We start from the raw sequence: 13,404 nt of genomic DNA, 5'->3' as shown, positions 1-13,404 counted from the left end.
TATTCTTCTGAAGATTTTTTAGAGACAAGCAACGGCTATATATAAGCCATTGCTACAGGCAGACTCTTGAGGCCCCGATCCACAAAACGTTTCCTTGCAAGAAAGACCGGTTTTAACCAGTCGTAATTTGCAAGGAAACTCTCCTGCCGATGCACAAAATAATTCTCCATGGCTGCTACCCATCATCACAGCAGCCACTGAGAATCCTATTCTAATGCATTACAAGGAGCTCATTAGTTTTATAATGAGAACTAGGTGTAATGCATAGCAGGGAAACACATAGGCCCAAATTCTGTAACCAGCGCCTAAAGTTAGGCACCTATTTCAGTGGTACCTAACTAGATAGGCGCCTATCTAAGTTTAAGTTTAAGTTAAGTTTAAGTTTATTAGGATTTTATATACCGCCTATCAAGGTTTTCTAAGCGGTTTTACAATCAGATACTCAAGCATTTTCCCTGTCTGTCCCGGTGGGCTCACAATCTATCTAACGTACCTGGGGCTGTGGAGGATTAAGTGACTTTGCCCAGGGTCACAAGGAGCAGTGCGGGGTTTGAACCCACAACCCCAGGGTACTGAGGCTGTAGCTTCAACCACCGCACCACACACTCCACACCTAAATTGAAGAACAAGCTCAATTAAGCGTTTTAATCGGCAATGATTGAAACCTAGGCGCCTATCAAGAAAGCGCGATTCTGTAACAAGGCGCCTCTAAAAATTTAGGTGGCCTTCAAAAAAATAGGCACTATGCATGTCAGGCGTGGGCGTGGCTACATATTAGGCACCTTGTTGCAGAATCACCGCTCTTAAGCGTGCTTAAGCGTTCAGCTAAGCTGGCCTATTTCTTGGGCGCCTCCCAAATGGGTTCCGCTTAGCGTGATTCGTTAAACAGCACCCAATTTTACTTGAATCGCGCTGAACAGGGCCTAATTAGGCACCTAACTTTTGGGCGCTTCTTATAGAATTTGCCCAATAGTTTCCCAGGCAAAGTGTAACGACAGGGTCTGAGCTGACATAGCCTGAACGCTGATTGGCTGACAGGAAAGTAAGACTATGACAGCAGACCCTGCCATTAAAAGCCCCGACACACAAAAAAAATACCTCCCATCCCTCCCACCCACCAATGCCCCCCGCTGGCCCAGGACCCCCAACCTACATGTTCCAAAAAAACACAGAATGGATACCCACGCCCTCTTGCCACAGGGCCGGGACCCCCCCCCCTTGATGCCGCTGGGACAACACCCTCCATTGCTGCTGGGACAGAACCACCCCACCCCCACCACCCTTGTGCCTTTTTCCCAAGTCGGGGGGATTGCCCCATCAGCCTGGGACCCCTGACACCCTTCCTACAGCCTGGGAGGGAGCCTAGGTGCCTGAGCCAATCAAGGCCTGAGGCCCAATGCATCCCAAAATGCACCGAGAAGGCGAAGGCCCACCATTTGAAGAAGTGGCCTGCTGGCAGGAGGGAATAAGCATCCCTCCTGCTGAACCTTATCAACTAAAAGGTATAGGTGGTACTTGTGGGTATTGGAGGGAAGGGGCCTTTTTTAGAGGGGGCTCAGTGGGGGGGAGGAGGTGACAGGCCTTGGAGGCCTGTGAGGGAGGAAAGGGGGCACTTTTTTCTATGCTCTCCCTGCCAGTCAATCAGCTGAGCCCGCAGGACTTGGGGCTTCCCCTGCTGCAGCTCAGCACTGAGCCGGCAGAGGAAACCCCATGCAGCTGAGCGGCAGAGGAAACCCCCAAAGCCACAACTGCTTTGGGGAGTCCTGCCCAAGCTGATTAGCGGGCAGGGAGAGCAGCAAAAAAAAATTGACAGGAGGGATAGGAAAGAACTGTACCTAGCAATTGCTCTTCTGAGCAGGTGCCAGGCACAGTTCCTTCCCCTTTTACTGGTGCTGTTCCACACAAATAGTGTGCACTTGTAATTTGCATGCTGTTCGTGATGAGCATCCGTCATTGGGTGAAAATCATTCCCACCATAGTAACTTTTACTGTGGCGTTGGAGCATTGTGCATCTGGACCTGAGAGTGTTATGCTGCACTGATGGGTTGGAGGGTTTAATTAGCTTCTATGAGTGTCTTATTACATTTAAGGTTTTGGAAGTTGCAGCCAAATTCTTGGAAATAAGCTGCTAGGTGAGAGCTGTGAAGTAGTTTCTGATTATTGCTGGAAAAGCTTAATTAGTGGGGAAAGGGAAATTACTGTCACTCTGCCACCTGTGGGAATAATTGAATCGCTGGGCGCCCAAAATATTTCCAAAAAGCACCTATTTTTTTTTTTTTTTTAAAGACTGATGAAATATCAACAAACAAACTAGAGGTATAGGTGGTGTGTGAATCAAAACAGTGTGTTAATCAAGGTGATAAGCTTCTTGCTTGTTTTTATAATCTGATGATAAGTGAAAAAAGCACGCATGGCTCATGGAATTCTTTCCAACCGCTCTGCACTTGGGTGTGCGTTAGTGTATATGTGTTTGTGTTTTTATCTTATGCGTGTGTATTTCTATTTTGTATGTGCATTTGTGCATGATTGTAAGGGCACATGTTCTGCATGTATTATGTGTACAGTATATTGTTAATGTATATCTCTGGAACTTGCCTAGTAATATTATGATAGGTGAGATATGTACAAAATACATTTTAATTTGAATGCGTGTTGCATGTGTTTGAATGCTTGTTTCCAGTGCAATAGGGCCATGGTGTGCTGAACCAAGGGTCTTGCATCCTCTCCATTGCAGAAGATACTGATCACTGAATTCAGTACTTCCGCCTTCTTCCTGATGTCTGCTGCTTCCAGTCAGTTATTTCTTCTGCAAGTAAGCCTGCAGGAGCAACTTTGCTCTGCTCGGTCATCTTTTTTGTTTTGCATATACAGTACTCCCCCCCGAAATTCGCGGGGGTTCCATTCCAGGAACCCCTGCGAATTTCAAGCGTCCACAAATGCGATTTTTCGCCTGTCAAAAGGCAGAGGAGGCAGGAGAGGGCAGCTGGTAGGTGAAGAAAATCATTTGTGGTCTGCTCTGACCGCCTCTTCTTGTATTAAAGTCGGGCTACACCAATCAGGAGCTGCTTTGACACGCAGCTCCTGTTTGGTGTAACCCGACTTTACTACAGGAAGAGGCGGTCATAGCAGACCGCGATGAGTGAGTCCACGCATTCACGGGGGAACACTATATATATTTTGCAGTTTTTTTTGTGGGATTTTATGTTCTTGTTCAGCTCCAGTGACTGCCTAGCCCTAGCCTGTGTTAGAGGAGCAGACTTTGGTCTGCAGATGACAGATGGATCCTGCGGGGGGACCTGCTAATCCAGCCTTCTAGAGCTGTGGAGGTCAGGGGTTTCCCCTGCTGTTTGCTCACTCCTTGACTTGATCATGAGTGTAGCGCAGGCTATATGAGCACCGATTGTGTTTCTTTGGAGTGCACACGGTGTCAGCTGCACTTTCCTCCCCACCTCTTCACGGCATTTGGATCCTGGTCCCGGGGGTTGAGGCTCAGTTCGGCTGTGGCCTGACTGGCAGCTGAAGAGGCAGCTTTCCTGGTGGCAGAGATCCTCTCCTTATGCCAGCTACCCTGAGAAGAGCTGTGGCAGGCTGCAGCACATTTTTAGTTGGGGGGGGGGGGAGGAATCTGAAATTGTGGGGGTTTTTAGGTCATATTTTGTTGTAGCCTTGTTCCCCCACCCCAGAAATTCTAAAATCACTGTTTTTTTTTAGGTCCTGTGGTGGAGTTATAGCTGTTTTTTCAGCGGGAAATCAAGGCAAGAAGTGGAACTCATGAATGGGAATAAGCAAATGTATTCCAATTAAAAAAACAAAATGGCATAATAATGTTAAAAAATTACAAATGTTGAACAAGTTGATGGTCAGTACATATGAACAAGATGGTGTACTCTAACGAGGGGACCCTCAAGGTCCGTGTTTTGGCTGATTGATTACCTTCCTCAGGGGTCCAATATTGTTCTACAGAGAATAATAAAGTAAAATGATATGATGAACAGCAAAAATAGCCAAGTGATTCCGTAACATAAAAAAATAGTGTCACAATAATTCCTTCCCTGTCCCTCACCATGTCCAGCCTCTCTTCTCTCTTCCCTTCCTCTTGCACCCTTACTCCTTGTGCAGGCTCTCTCTTTGCCCTCCACCAACCCCTAGTCCAGTGATTCCCAACCCTGTCCTGGAGGAACAGCAGGCCAATCGGGTTTTCAGGCTAGCCCTAATGAATATGCATGAGAGAGATTTGCATATGATGGAAGTGATAGGCATGCAAATTTGCTTCATGCATATTCATTAGGGCTAGCCTGAAAACCCAATTGGCCTGGTGTTCCTCCAGGACAGGGTTGGGAACCACTGCCCTAGTCCAGCATTTCGCTCCCTCTCTTTCTCCCCTTTGCTCCAGGTCTCTCTCTTTCCTCTGCTCCCCCTACCCAGATCCATCGTCTATCCTTTGCCCTGTGCTCCAGGTCTTTCTCTGCTTCCCCCATCTCGTATTTCCCCTGTGTAAATATATCTAGATGGGTAATTAGGGCAGGGAACGCTCACAGGGCAACCATCCCCAAAGAGAGGTAAACAGGGAACAAATATCTGTGTGTAATGGAATTTATATAGAACTCTTATGTTCCCCAAAGATCCGATCTGAATTCTTACCCTGCACCCTTATGACAATACAATGCTGACATGCAAAAACACTGTCCATTATTATAAAAATAAGGGCTTTCATTTATAGCAGGGGTAGGGAACTCCGGTCCTCGAGAGCCGTATTCCAGTCGGGTTTTCAGGATTTCCCCAATGAATATGCATGAGATCTATTTGCATGCACTGATTTCAATGCATATTCATTGGGGAAATCCTGAAAACCCGACTGGAATATGGCTCTCGAGGACCGGAGTTCCCTACCCCTGATTTATAGTATAACATAAACTCATAAGTGGCTCAGATTTATATTCAGGGTTATATAGCCTAGGAAAACAAGAGATAGCAGCTAATTAGAGAAAACACACCCAAAGTTGAGCAAATATCATTCCCCTTGGTAATAACAGAGATGGCTTATGACTTGATGCTGAAGATGTCTCTTGGAGAAATGTGCATGTGGCAGAAGGCAGGTAATCTGTGAGATCCAGCTAATTAGTGCAGGAAAGATGGCTAGCACTTCCTGATGTTCAGTTCTTTATACAGTGTGGGAAAGCAAAGTTGCTCACCTGTATCAGGTGTTCTCTGTAGATAGCAGGGGAATGCAGCCACACTTGTTGGTGAAGTCCGCTGACAAAGCCTATGTGTCGGTGCTCTCCCCTAGCTAAATAAGTGAAAAAGACGGGGGTTTATTTTTATTTTACTTTTTTCATTTTTGTAGCCTTTAATGGTTATTTTGTTGGGCGTTGGGAGTTTGTTTTTTACTGCTGTTATTTTTTTGTTCTTTCTTTGGGATTCTTTAAGTTGGAGGGTTTTCTTTTGTTGTGCCTATTATTGGATCATTGTACTGTTTCCTCTTTCATGCTTCCCTTTATCTATCCCTGGTATGTATGAAAATATTTGTATATTTTTTTTCCATATTTAGATTGTGAGCCCATTGGGACAGAGAGGGAAATTACTTAAAGTATTAGTATTGTGGTGTATTAGTCAAATTGTTTTTGTAAACTGCTTTGAAGCCTGCATGGTGATTTAATGATATATAATCTCTGCATTAATAATAATAATTTTATTCTTATATACAGCCAAAGTCATAATAGTTCGAGGCGGTTTACAACAAGAAGTGCTGGACAATCAGAGAATAAAACACAATATAAAATCATCAGTACGTACATACAATGTGAAAATAAAAACAGTAAAACCTTAACTTACAAATTGATTAAATAATTTTATTTTTACTAATTTTCTAAAACTGAAGTAGAATGAGGAATGCATAATGATATTACCCAACCATTCATTCAATTTACCTGCCTGGAAAGCAAGAGTTCTATCCAAGAATCCTTTATATCGACAGGCCTTTATTGTAGGATAAGTGAACATATGAATTCTATGAGTAGGCCTGTTAGAACAGTTCAGTTTAAAATGACAGACCAGATACGTAGGGACCAACCCAAATATTGATTTAAAACAAAGACAAGAAAATTTGAACAGAACTCAGTGCAATTTTTGATAATAGGGACTTATATGTTCCTATTTTTTCATCCCAAAGATCAATCTAACAGCCGAGTTTTGAATAACTCGAAGTCGTTGAAGGGTTTTCTTAAACGTTCCCAAGTAAATGATATTACAGTAGTCAAGCATACTTAGAATGGAAGATCGAACCAATAAACGGAATGATACAGCATCAGAATATTTTCTGATAGATCTTAGTTTCTACAATACCGAGAAGCATTTTCTAACCAATACATCCGCTTTTCATCTAAAGTCAGAGATTGATCCAATGTCACTCCCAAAATTTTTATGGAATAGTCAGTTGAGAAGACCTGATTATTCAAATAAATCGATAAATCTTTAATTTTGTCATTCTGGGCTTGCCAGAAAGGATTTGGTTTTGTCAGAATTGAGTTTTAATTTAAATGCAGTCATCCACAATTCAATTTTCTTTAAAATAAAAGACAAATTATTTTTTTTATCTCAGAAGTCAGGTTAGTAAAAGGAATAACTGTAGTGATATCATCTGCACAGATATAAAATTTTACTTTTAAACTTTGCAATAAGTTCCCTAGAGAGGCAATGTAAATGTTAAACAAAGTAGGGGATAAAGGGGAACCCTGCGGAACTCCGTAAGAGTTTACCCAACTGCAGGATTGCTTCGTGATCGGTCAACTCAACTTTTCCTTCTTATACTTCCACATTGTAATTGCATCTGGACCATTCTAACACAATTTATGCTGATACTATAAACACTCTTCAAAAGGTGAAGTTGGCTGGCTCATATAGTATTTTGCAGAAGTTCAGGACCGTTCCCTGATGCTATTAGTTGAAACATGCTCCATGTCGGTGTGGGTTCAGAACTTTAATAAGGTAAGAAACAGTTAAAAACATCCAGAATAAGACCAAAAATAGGGAGAGGATTCATTGATAGCACCAAGTTCAAAAAACAGAATGGAAACACACCTCGGAGAAGTAAAACCAGTAATCACAGACCTCACAGAACAGGTGAGACTCTGGGATGAGGCATTGGACAGTGATCTAGAGCAGTGGTCCCAACCCTGTCCTGGGGGGGGGGGGGACCACCAGCCAGTCAGGGTTTCAGGATATCCCTAATAGATATGCATGAGAGAGATTTGCATACCTGTCACCTCCATTATATGCAAATTCTCTCATGCATATTCATTAGGGATATCTTGAAAACCCAACTGGCTGGTTGGGTTTTCAGGACAGGGTTGGGAACCACTGGTCTACAGGAGATTGCTCTATTAAAATTACTGAAATTTAACAGTACGTATTCATGCCCAACATTTAGGCACTTGCACTTATGCCAGTCATAGAACCAAGTAGCAGAGCCTACGTGCAGAAGGGACATGTATAGCATGCGTAAGTGGGAGCCATGCATATGTCTGGTCTATTTTTTGCCCCTGTGTATGACATTGGTGCTTAGGAGTAGTCTAATATGAATATATACATACATAAATGCTCACATACATACGAATATGCTAGTATTCTAAACGTATGTAACACATATGCAAATTACAGTGTCTAGTTTATAGACTTGCTCTTTTTTCAAGGGCTGTTTTCTTTTCAAAGCTATTCCCATTGGCAGTAGTCATGGAAATTGTTATTTATAAATTGCCCATTGTGTAGGTAAAATGGGTGTCAGGTCAAAAGCGCGCCGGGACAAAGGCGCGCGCAGACAATTGAGCGCAGTGTGGAGGTGCGCACCGCAGAAAATTACTCTTTTTACGGCTCCGACGGGGGGGGGGGGGAATCGCGCCGCGTTGTGGGGGCGTTGTGGGGGGTTGTAACCCCCCACATTTTACTGAAAACTTCACTTTTTCCCTGTTTTTAGGGAAAAAGTTAAATTTACAGTAAAATGTGGAGGGTTACAACCCCCCAAACCCCCCACAATGCCGGCGAGATCTCTATTAAGTAAACTGGGGGGGCTCCCCAACAAAACCCCCCGTCGGAGCCCCTAAAAACTGTAATTTTCTTCGGCGCGCGCCTCCGTCTTGCGCTCAGTTGTCAGCGCGCACCTTTGTCTTTCGCCGAGTTGTCTATGAACCGTAAAATGGACATCTACTTGAACCTGGATTTAATGGAGGCATTTACCGGGGCAGTATTGAAACAATCTATGTACTTTGGTCAGCAAAATATACTTAGAAGAAAGAGGTGCAAATGTGAGCAGGTACTTTTTTCTTATGCAATTTTTGAAAATGAAAGTTGATGTGTACCTTCATTTGAAAGTTGGTGAAGCTTTGCAGGTAAAGCTTTTTGCAGATTTCAGAGCTATACAGAGAACATGAAATATGCCTGTTTAGCCTGGACACTATTCTACCTTTGGAGGGATAGTAGCTTATTTTGTCTAAAATAGTAAATTTTTTCATCCTGGTATACAAAAAAAGATTAATTTGCTTCAAGAGAACTTTCGGGTACATCCCATACTTCAACCACACCATGTCCTCAAATGAATCTCAAGAAAACTGAAAGATGACTCCTATAGGCATAAGGTCACCAAACTGTCCTTTCCTTTGCACTTTTTGTCTTCCAGGACACAGACAAGGCTGACACTCTCATGGTCTCAGAGCGAGCACAGCTTTTGAAGCTAAAAATTAAGCTGGAGGAGGACCTTGGAACTACCCATGAACAGCTACAGGTGAGCAATGCTCAGGCGCAGAAACAAGGGCTCTCGTAGAGAGATTTCGACTCTGCCGGGGTGGGTAATTTCTTAAGCAAATGGAAGGAAGAACTTTATGAGATACCTGCCTGCATGGACAGATTAGCTCTAAGATGGGTCACTTCTCTCCATTTGTGAGATGGGACACGGGAGACTCTTCTGGCACAAAGCAGGACTTTTAGGTGTTAATGTGCCATTATAGATTACTAGCCGAGTACTCTTCGTTGCCTACATTTGAGCACCCTATTTGGGCATCCAAAACACTAGAGTGGCCAAATGGCAGCACCCAAACGGAGGTGCCAAAAAGTCATGCACCGCTTTTGGCATGAAGAATCAGCCTCTAGGACAGGAGTCTCCAAAGTCCCTCCTTGAGGGCTGCAATCCAGTCGGGTTTTCAGGATTTCCCCAAGGAATATGCATTGAGAGCAGTGCATGCACATAGATCTCATGCATATTCATTGAGGAAATCCCGAAAACCCGACTGGATTCGGCCTTCAAGGAGGGACTTTGGAGACCCCTGCTTTAGGATGTGTCTCTTTTTTGCTATTTTGGATGCAGGCCATTATAAGGTCTCTTAAAACAAGGACACAGATTGGAGCTAGTTTTGAAATGGGTTCAAATCTTTCCAGTGATCATTCTATGCAAAAGAGGGCTCTTGTAAATTTCAACTTTAGCCATTGTGGTCATATTTTTGACATACTTAGAATGAAGAAACCTAGAAATTCACCAATTTTTTTTGTGGTTGTCTTTGAGGGACTACATTACACTAGAATACTTGAAGAAGACAGTACAAAAGGACAACTGCCTATAAATGTCCATTGTGCCATGCAGTTGCTTGACCGCAATGGTTGTACCACCTCTCCTGAAGCTTTTAATCAAAGGTGTTATAGATTAAACACCACACTATGCTTATCTGTTTCTCTTCCACACCTCTCCCTTCTCTGCTTCTATCTCATCTCTTCATACTGTCTTCTACAAGTAGTTGCCCAGTCACAGTTCTTTCAGAAAAGGACAACAGTTTTACATTCTGGATCTAGAAGCAGTGATGGATATAGTGGCAATCACAGAGACATGGTTCAAGGAGAACCATGACTTGGATGTAGTTATAGTGGGCTATAATCTGTTCAGGAAAGACAGGGTAGGAAGAAAGGAGGGGGGAATAGCATTATATGTCAAAGATCATATTAAACACAATATACAAGGGAAACTCCAATTAGCTAAGGTGATATATAAAACACCTCTCATTAATTACCTTACAAGCAAAATAAATTGTTTGTATATAAAAAATAACAGTAGAAAAATAAAAAAACTCCAAATGTGCTTATTTTTTTTTTTTATTTATAAAATTTTACAATATTTCCAAGCATATACATCTTGTACAGTAAAGTGAGATCAAACAACATATTAAACTAAAATTCCAAAATTAATATTTACTACAAGGAAATACTAATCTAGCTGATCTCACACTAGTCCTCAATATTATTGGATCCACTATTAAGAGCAGAACATATATAATTCAAATTAATTAAGTAAGAAAAATCCTTGTCTGACTAAAGTGCAGGGAACTAATTTCCCATGGACGTTGTTATTCCTTTTTCAAGACGTTTCATTGAGAGAAAACTAATCAATTGAGATGGCTCTGTAAATATATACTTCAATGATAAATATCTAACTACACATTTACATGGATATCTCAAGAAAAAACTACCCCCTATTTGAGTCACTCCAGGTTTTAGAATTAAAAATTCTTTCCTTCTTTTTTGAGTCTCTCTAGAGACATCAGGAAAAATCTGAATGTGCTGCCCCAGGAAGTCTTTGGACCTATTTTTAAAGAAAAGTTTTAATATCCAATCCTTGTCTGGAGCCAAAGCAACAGACAATAAGAGAGTAGCTGGAACAGCCAGCTCTCTATCTGATTGTTCCAGTATTGCCGAAATGTCCAATGACCTCTCCCGGGGTTCCTCAATGTTTTCTTCTTTGAATTAAGAACATAAGAACATAAGAAGTTGCCTACGCTGAGGCAGACCATAGGTCCATCCTGCCCAGCGGTCCGCTCCCGCGGCGGCCCATCAGGCCCATCGCCTGAGTAGTGGTCTATATCTATCTATACCCTTCAATCCCTTTTTCTTCTAGGAATCTATCCAAACTTTCTTTGAAACCATTTAATGTTTTCTTGTCTACAACAGCCTCTGGAAGCACGTTCCATGTATCCACCACCCTCTGAGTGAAAAAGAACTTCCTAGCGTTTGTTCTAAACCTGTCCCCTTTCAATTTCTCCGAGTGCCCCCTTGTACTTGTGGTGGTCCTTAATTTGAAAAATCTGTCCCTGTCTACTTTTTCTATGCCCTTCAGGATCTTGAAGGTTTCTATCATGTCTCCTCTAAGTCTCCGCTTTTCCAGTGAGAAAAGTCCCAACTGCTTCAACCTGTCGGTATATGGGAGATTTTCCATTCACTTTATCAGTTTAGTTGCTCTTCTCTGAACTCCCTCAAGTACTGCCATGTCCTTCTTGAGGTACGGCGACCAGTACTGGACACAGTACTCCAGATGCGGCCGCACCATTGCACGATACAGCGGCATGATGACTTCCTTCGTCCTGGTCGTAATACCCTTCTTAATGATACCCAACATTCTGTTAGCTTTCTTTGAGGCTGTAGCGCACTGCGCCGATGCCTTCAGTGTTGCGTCTACCATCACTCCCAGGTCTCTCTCCAGGTTACTGATCCCTAGCGGTGTTCCCCCCATTCTGTATGTGAACATCGGGTTCTTTTTCCCCACGTGCATGACCTTGCATTTCCCTATGTTGAAGCTCATTTGCCATTTTTCGGCCCACTTTTCCAGCTGCGTTAGATCCTTTTGGAGATTTTCGCAGTCTCCCCTGGTTTGAGCCCTGCTGTATAGTTTGGTGTCATCTGCAAATTTAATAACCTCACACTTGGTTCCCGCCTCTAGGTCGTTTATGTAGATATTGAACAGGAGCGGTCCCAGCACCGACCCCTGCGGAACTCCGCTCGTGACCCCTTTCCAGTCTGAGTAATGGCCCTTTACGCCAACCCTCTGTTCCCTGTTCGCCAGCCAGTTTTTGATCCATCGGTGGATCACCCCTTGTACCCCGTGGTTCCATATCTTCTTAAGCAGCCTTTCGTGTGGTACCTTGTCGAAGGCTTTTTGGAAGTCAAGGTAAATGATATCTATAGATTCCCCTTTATCCACCTGGCTGTTTACCCCCTCGAAGAAGTGCAATAAGTTTGTGAGGCATGACCTACCCTTGCAGAAGCCATGCTGACTCGGTTTTAGCTGCTCATTGTTTTCGATGTGTTCACAGATGATGTCCTTAATCAGTGCCTCCATCATCTTTCCTGGGACTGAGGTCAGGCTCACTGGCCTGTAGTTTCCTGGGTCTCCCCTTGAGCCCTTCTTGAAGATGGGCGTGACATTTGCTATTTTCCAGTCCTTCGGGATCTCTCCGGTTTTTAAGGATAGGCTGTATATTTGTCGAAGTGGCTCCGCTATTTCGTTTTTTAGTTCCTTGAGTACCCTTGGGTGAATGCCGTCCGGACACTCCTTCTGGTGTTCTTTGTGCACTTTTTGGTTCTCCTCTGTTTTGTCTTTTTTCCATTTTCTGAACGATGCTTTCTTGTCGCTTATTGCCTTCTTCACTGCATTTGTTATCCACGTGGCTCCTAAGGGGCTCCCCTTGGGAGCCCCTTCGGCTGCGGCCGCAACCGCAGCAGCGGCTGCTTTTAACGATGTTGGAGACGGACCCAGTGACGTCAGGGGTCCGTCTCTGTGAATGCCTGACTGCGCCGCCAAATAGGAAGAGATGCCGCCGCTGTTGGAATCCGGGACCAGCAACGGGTCACCCCACAACTCTCCTCCAATCCGGTAACTGCTCCCCCCAAATGTGCTTTTAAGTGAATGCTCAGACCCACAACCATAACTCTAGTGAAAATTCACGAAGTCAGCTGTGTTAGAGACCATCATTGTGTGTAAGGTGATTAATGAAAGATCATATTAAGCCACACAATTTCAGGATCTGCAGGGCAAGGAAGAGGCACTGTGGATCAATATAGAAAGAGGGAATGGTAAATATATTTACGTTGGTGTGATACACAGGCCTCCTTCACAGATGGAAGAAGTGGACAGAAATTTAATAGTAGACATTCAGAATATATCTAAAAAAGGGGAAGTTTTACTAATAGGTGATTTTAACAAGCCAGATGTTGATTGGGGTATCCCTATTGCGGGGTCTTCTAGAAGTAGGGAGATCCTGGATTTGCTACAAGGAGAACTGTTCCAGCAGTTGGTAATGGAACCCATGCTGGATCGGGTCATACTGGACTTAGTGCTTACAAACAGGGAAAGTGTTTCTGATGTTATATAAGAACATAAGAACATAAGCAATGCCTCTGCTGGATCAGACCTGAGGTCCCTCGTGCCCAGCAGTCTGCTCACGTGGCAGGTCCAGGACCTGTGCAATAATTCTCTATCTATACCCCTCTATCCCCTTTTCCAGCAGGAAATTGTCCAATCCTTTCTTGAACCCCAGTACCGTACTCTGCCCTATTACGCTCTCTGGAAGCACATTCCAGGTATCCACCACACGTTGG

The 13,404-nt window shown here is 43.5% G+C and overlaps 1 protein-coding gene across 1 annotated transcript in view; it reads left to right on the top strand.

Annotated features, from left to right (window-relative positions):
• The window catches only part of CCDC105 (coiled-coil domain containing 105), a 44,515-nt gene that overhangs the window by 2,989 nt on the left and 28,122 nt on the right, over positions 1-13,404 (top strand). The window contains exon 3 of the mRNA XM_033915284.1: positions 8,669-8,773. Within this exon, the coding sequence (XP_033771175.1) occupies positions 8,669-8,773 (105 nt within the window). The remainder of the gene's footprint in view (positions 1-8,668; positions 8,774-13,404) is intronic.

Source organism: Geotrypetes seraphini, chromosome 12, assembly GCF_902459505.1.
Source record: "Geotrypetes seraphini chromosome 12, aGeoSer1.1, whole genome shotgun sequence".
Classification (NCBI taxonomy): domain Eukaryota; kingdom Metazoa; phylum Chordata; class Amphibia; order Gymnophiona; family Dermophiidae; genus Geotrypetes; species Geotrypetes seraphini.
The sequence above is the reverse complement of the archived record's forward strand: the minus strand, read 5'-3'. Positions and strand labels throughout refer to the sequence as shown.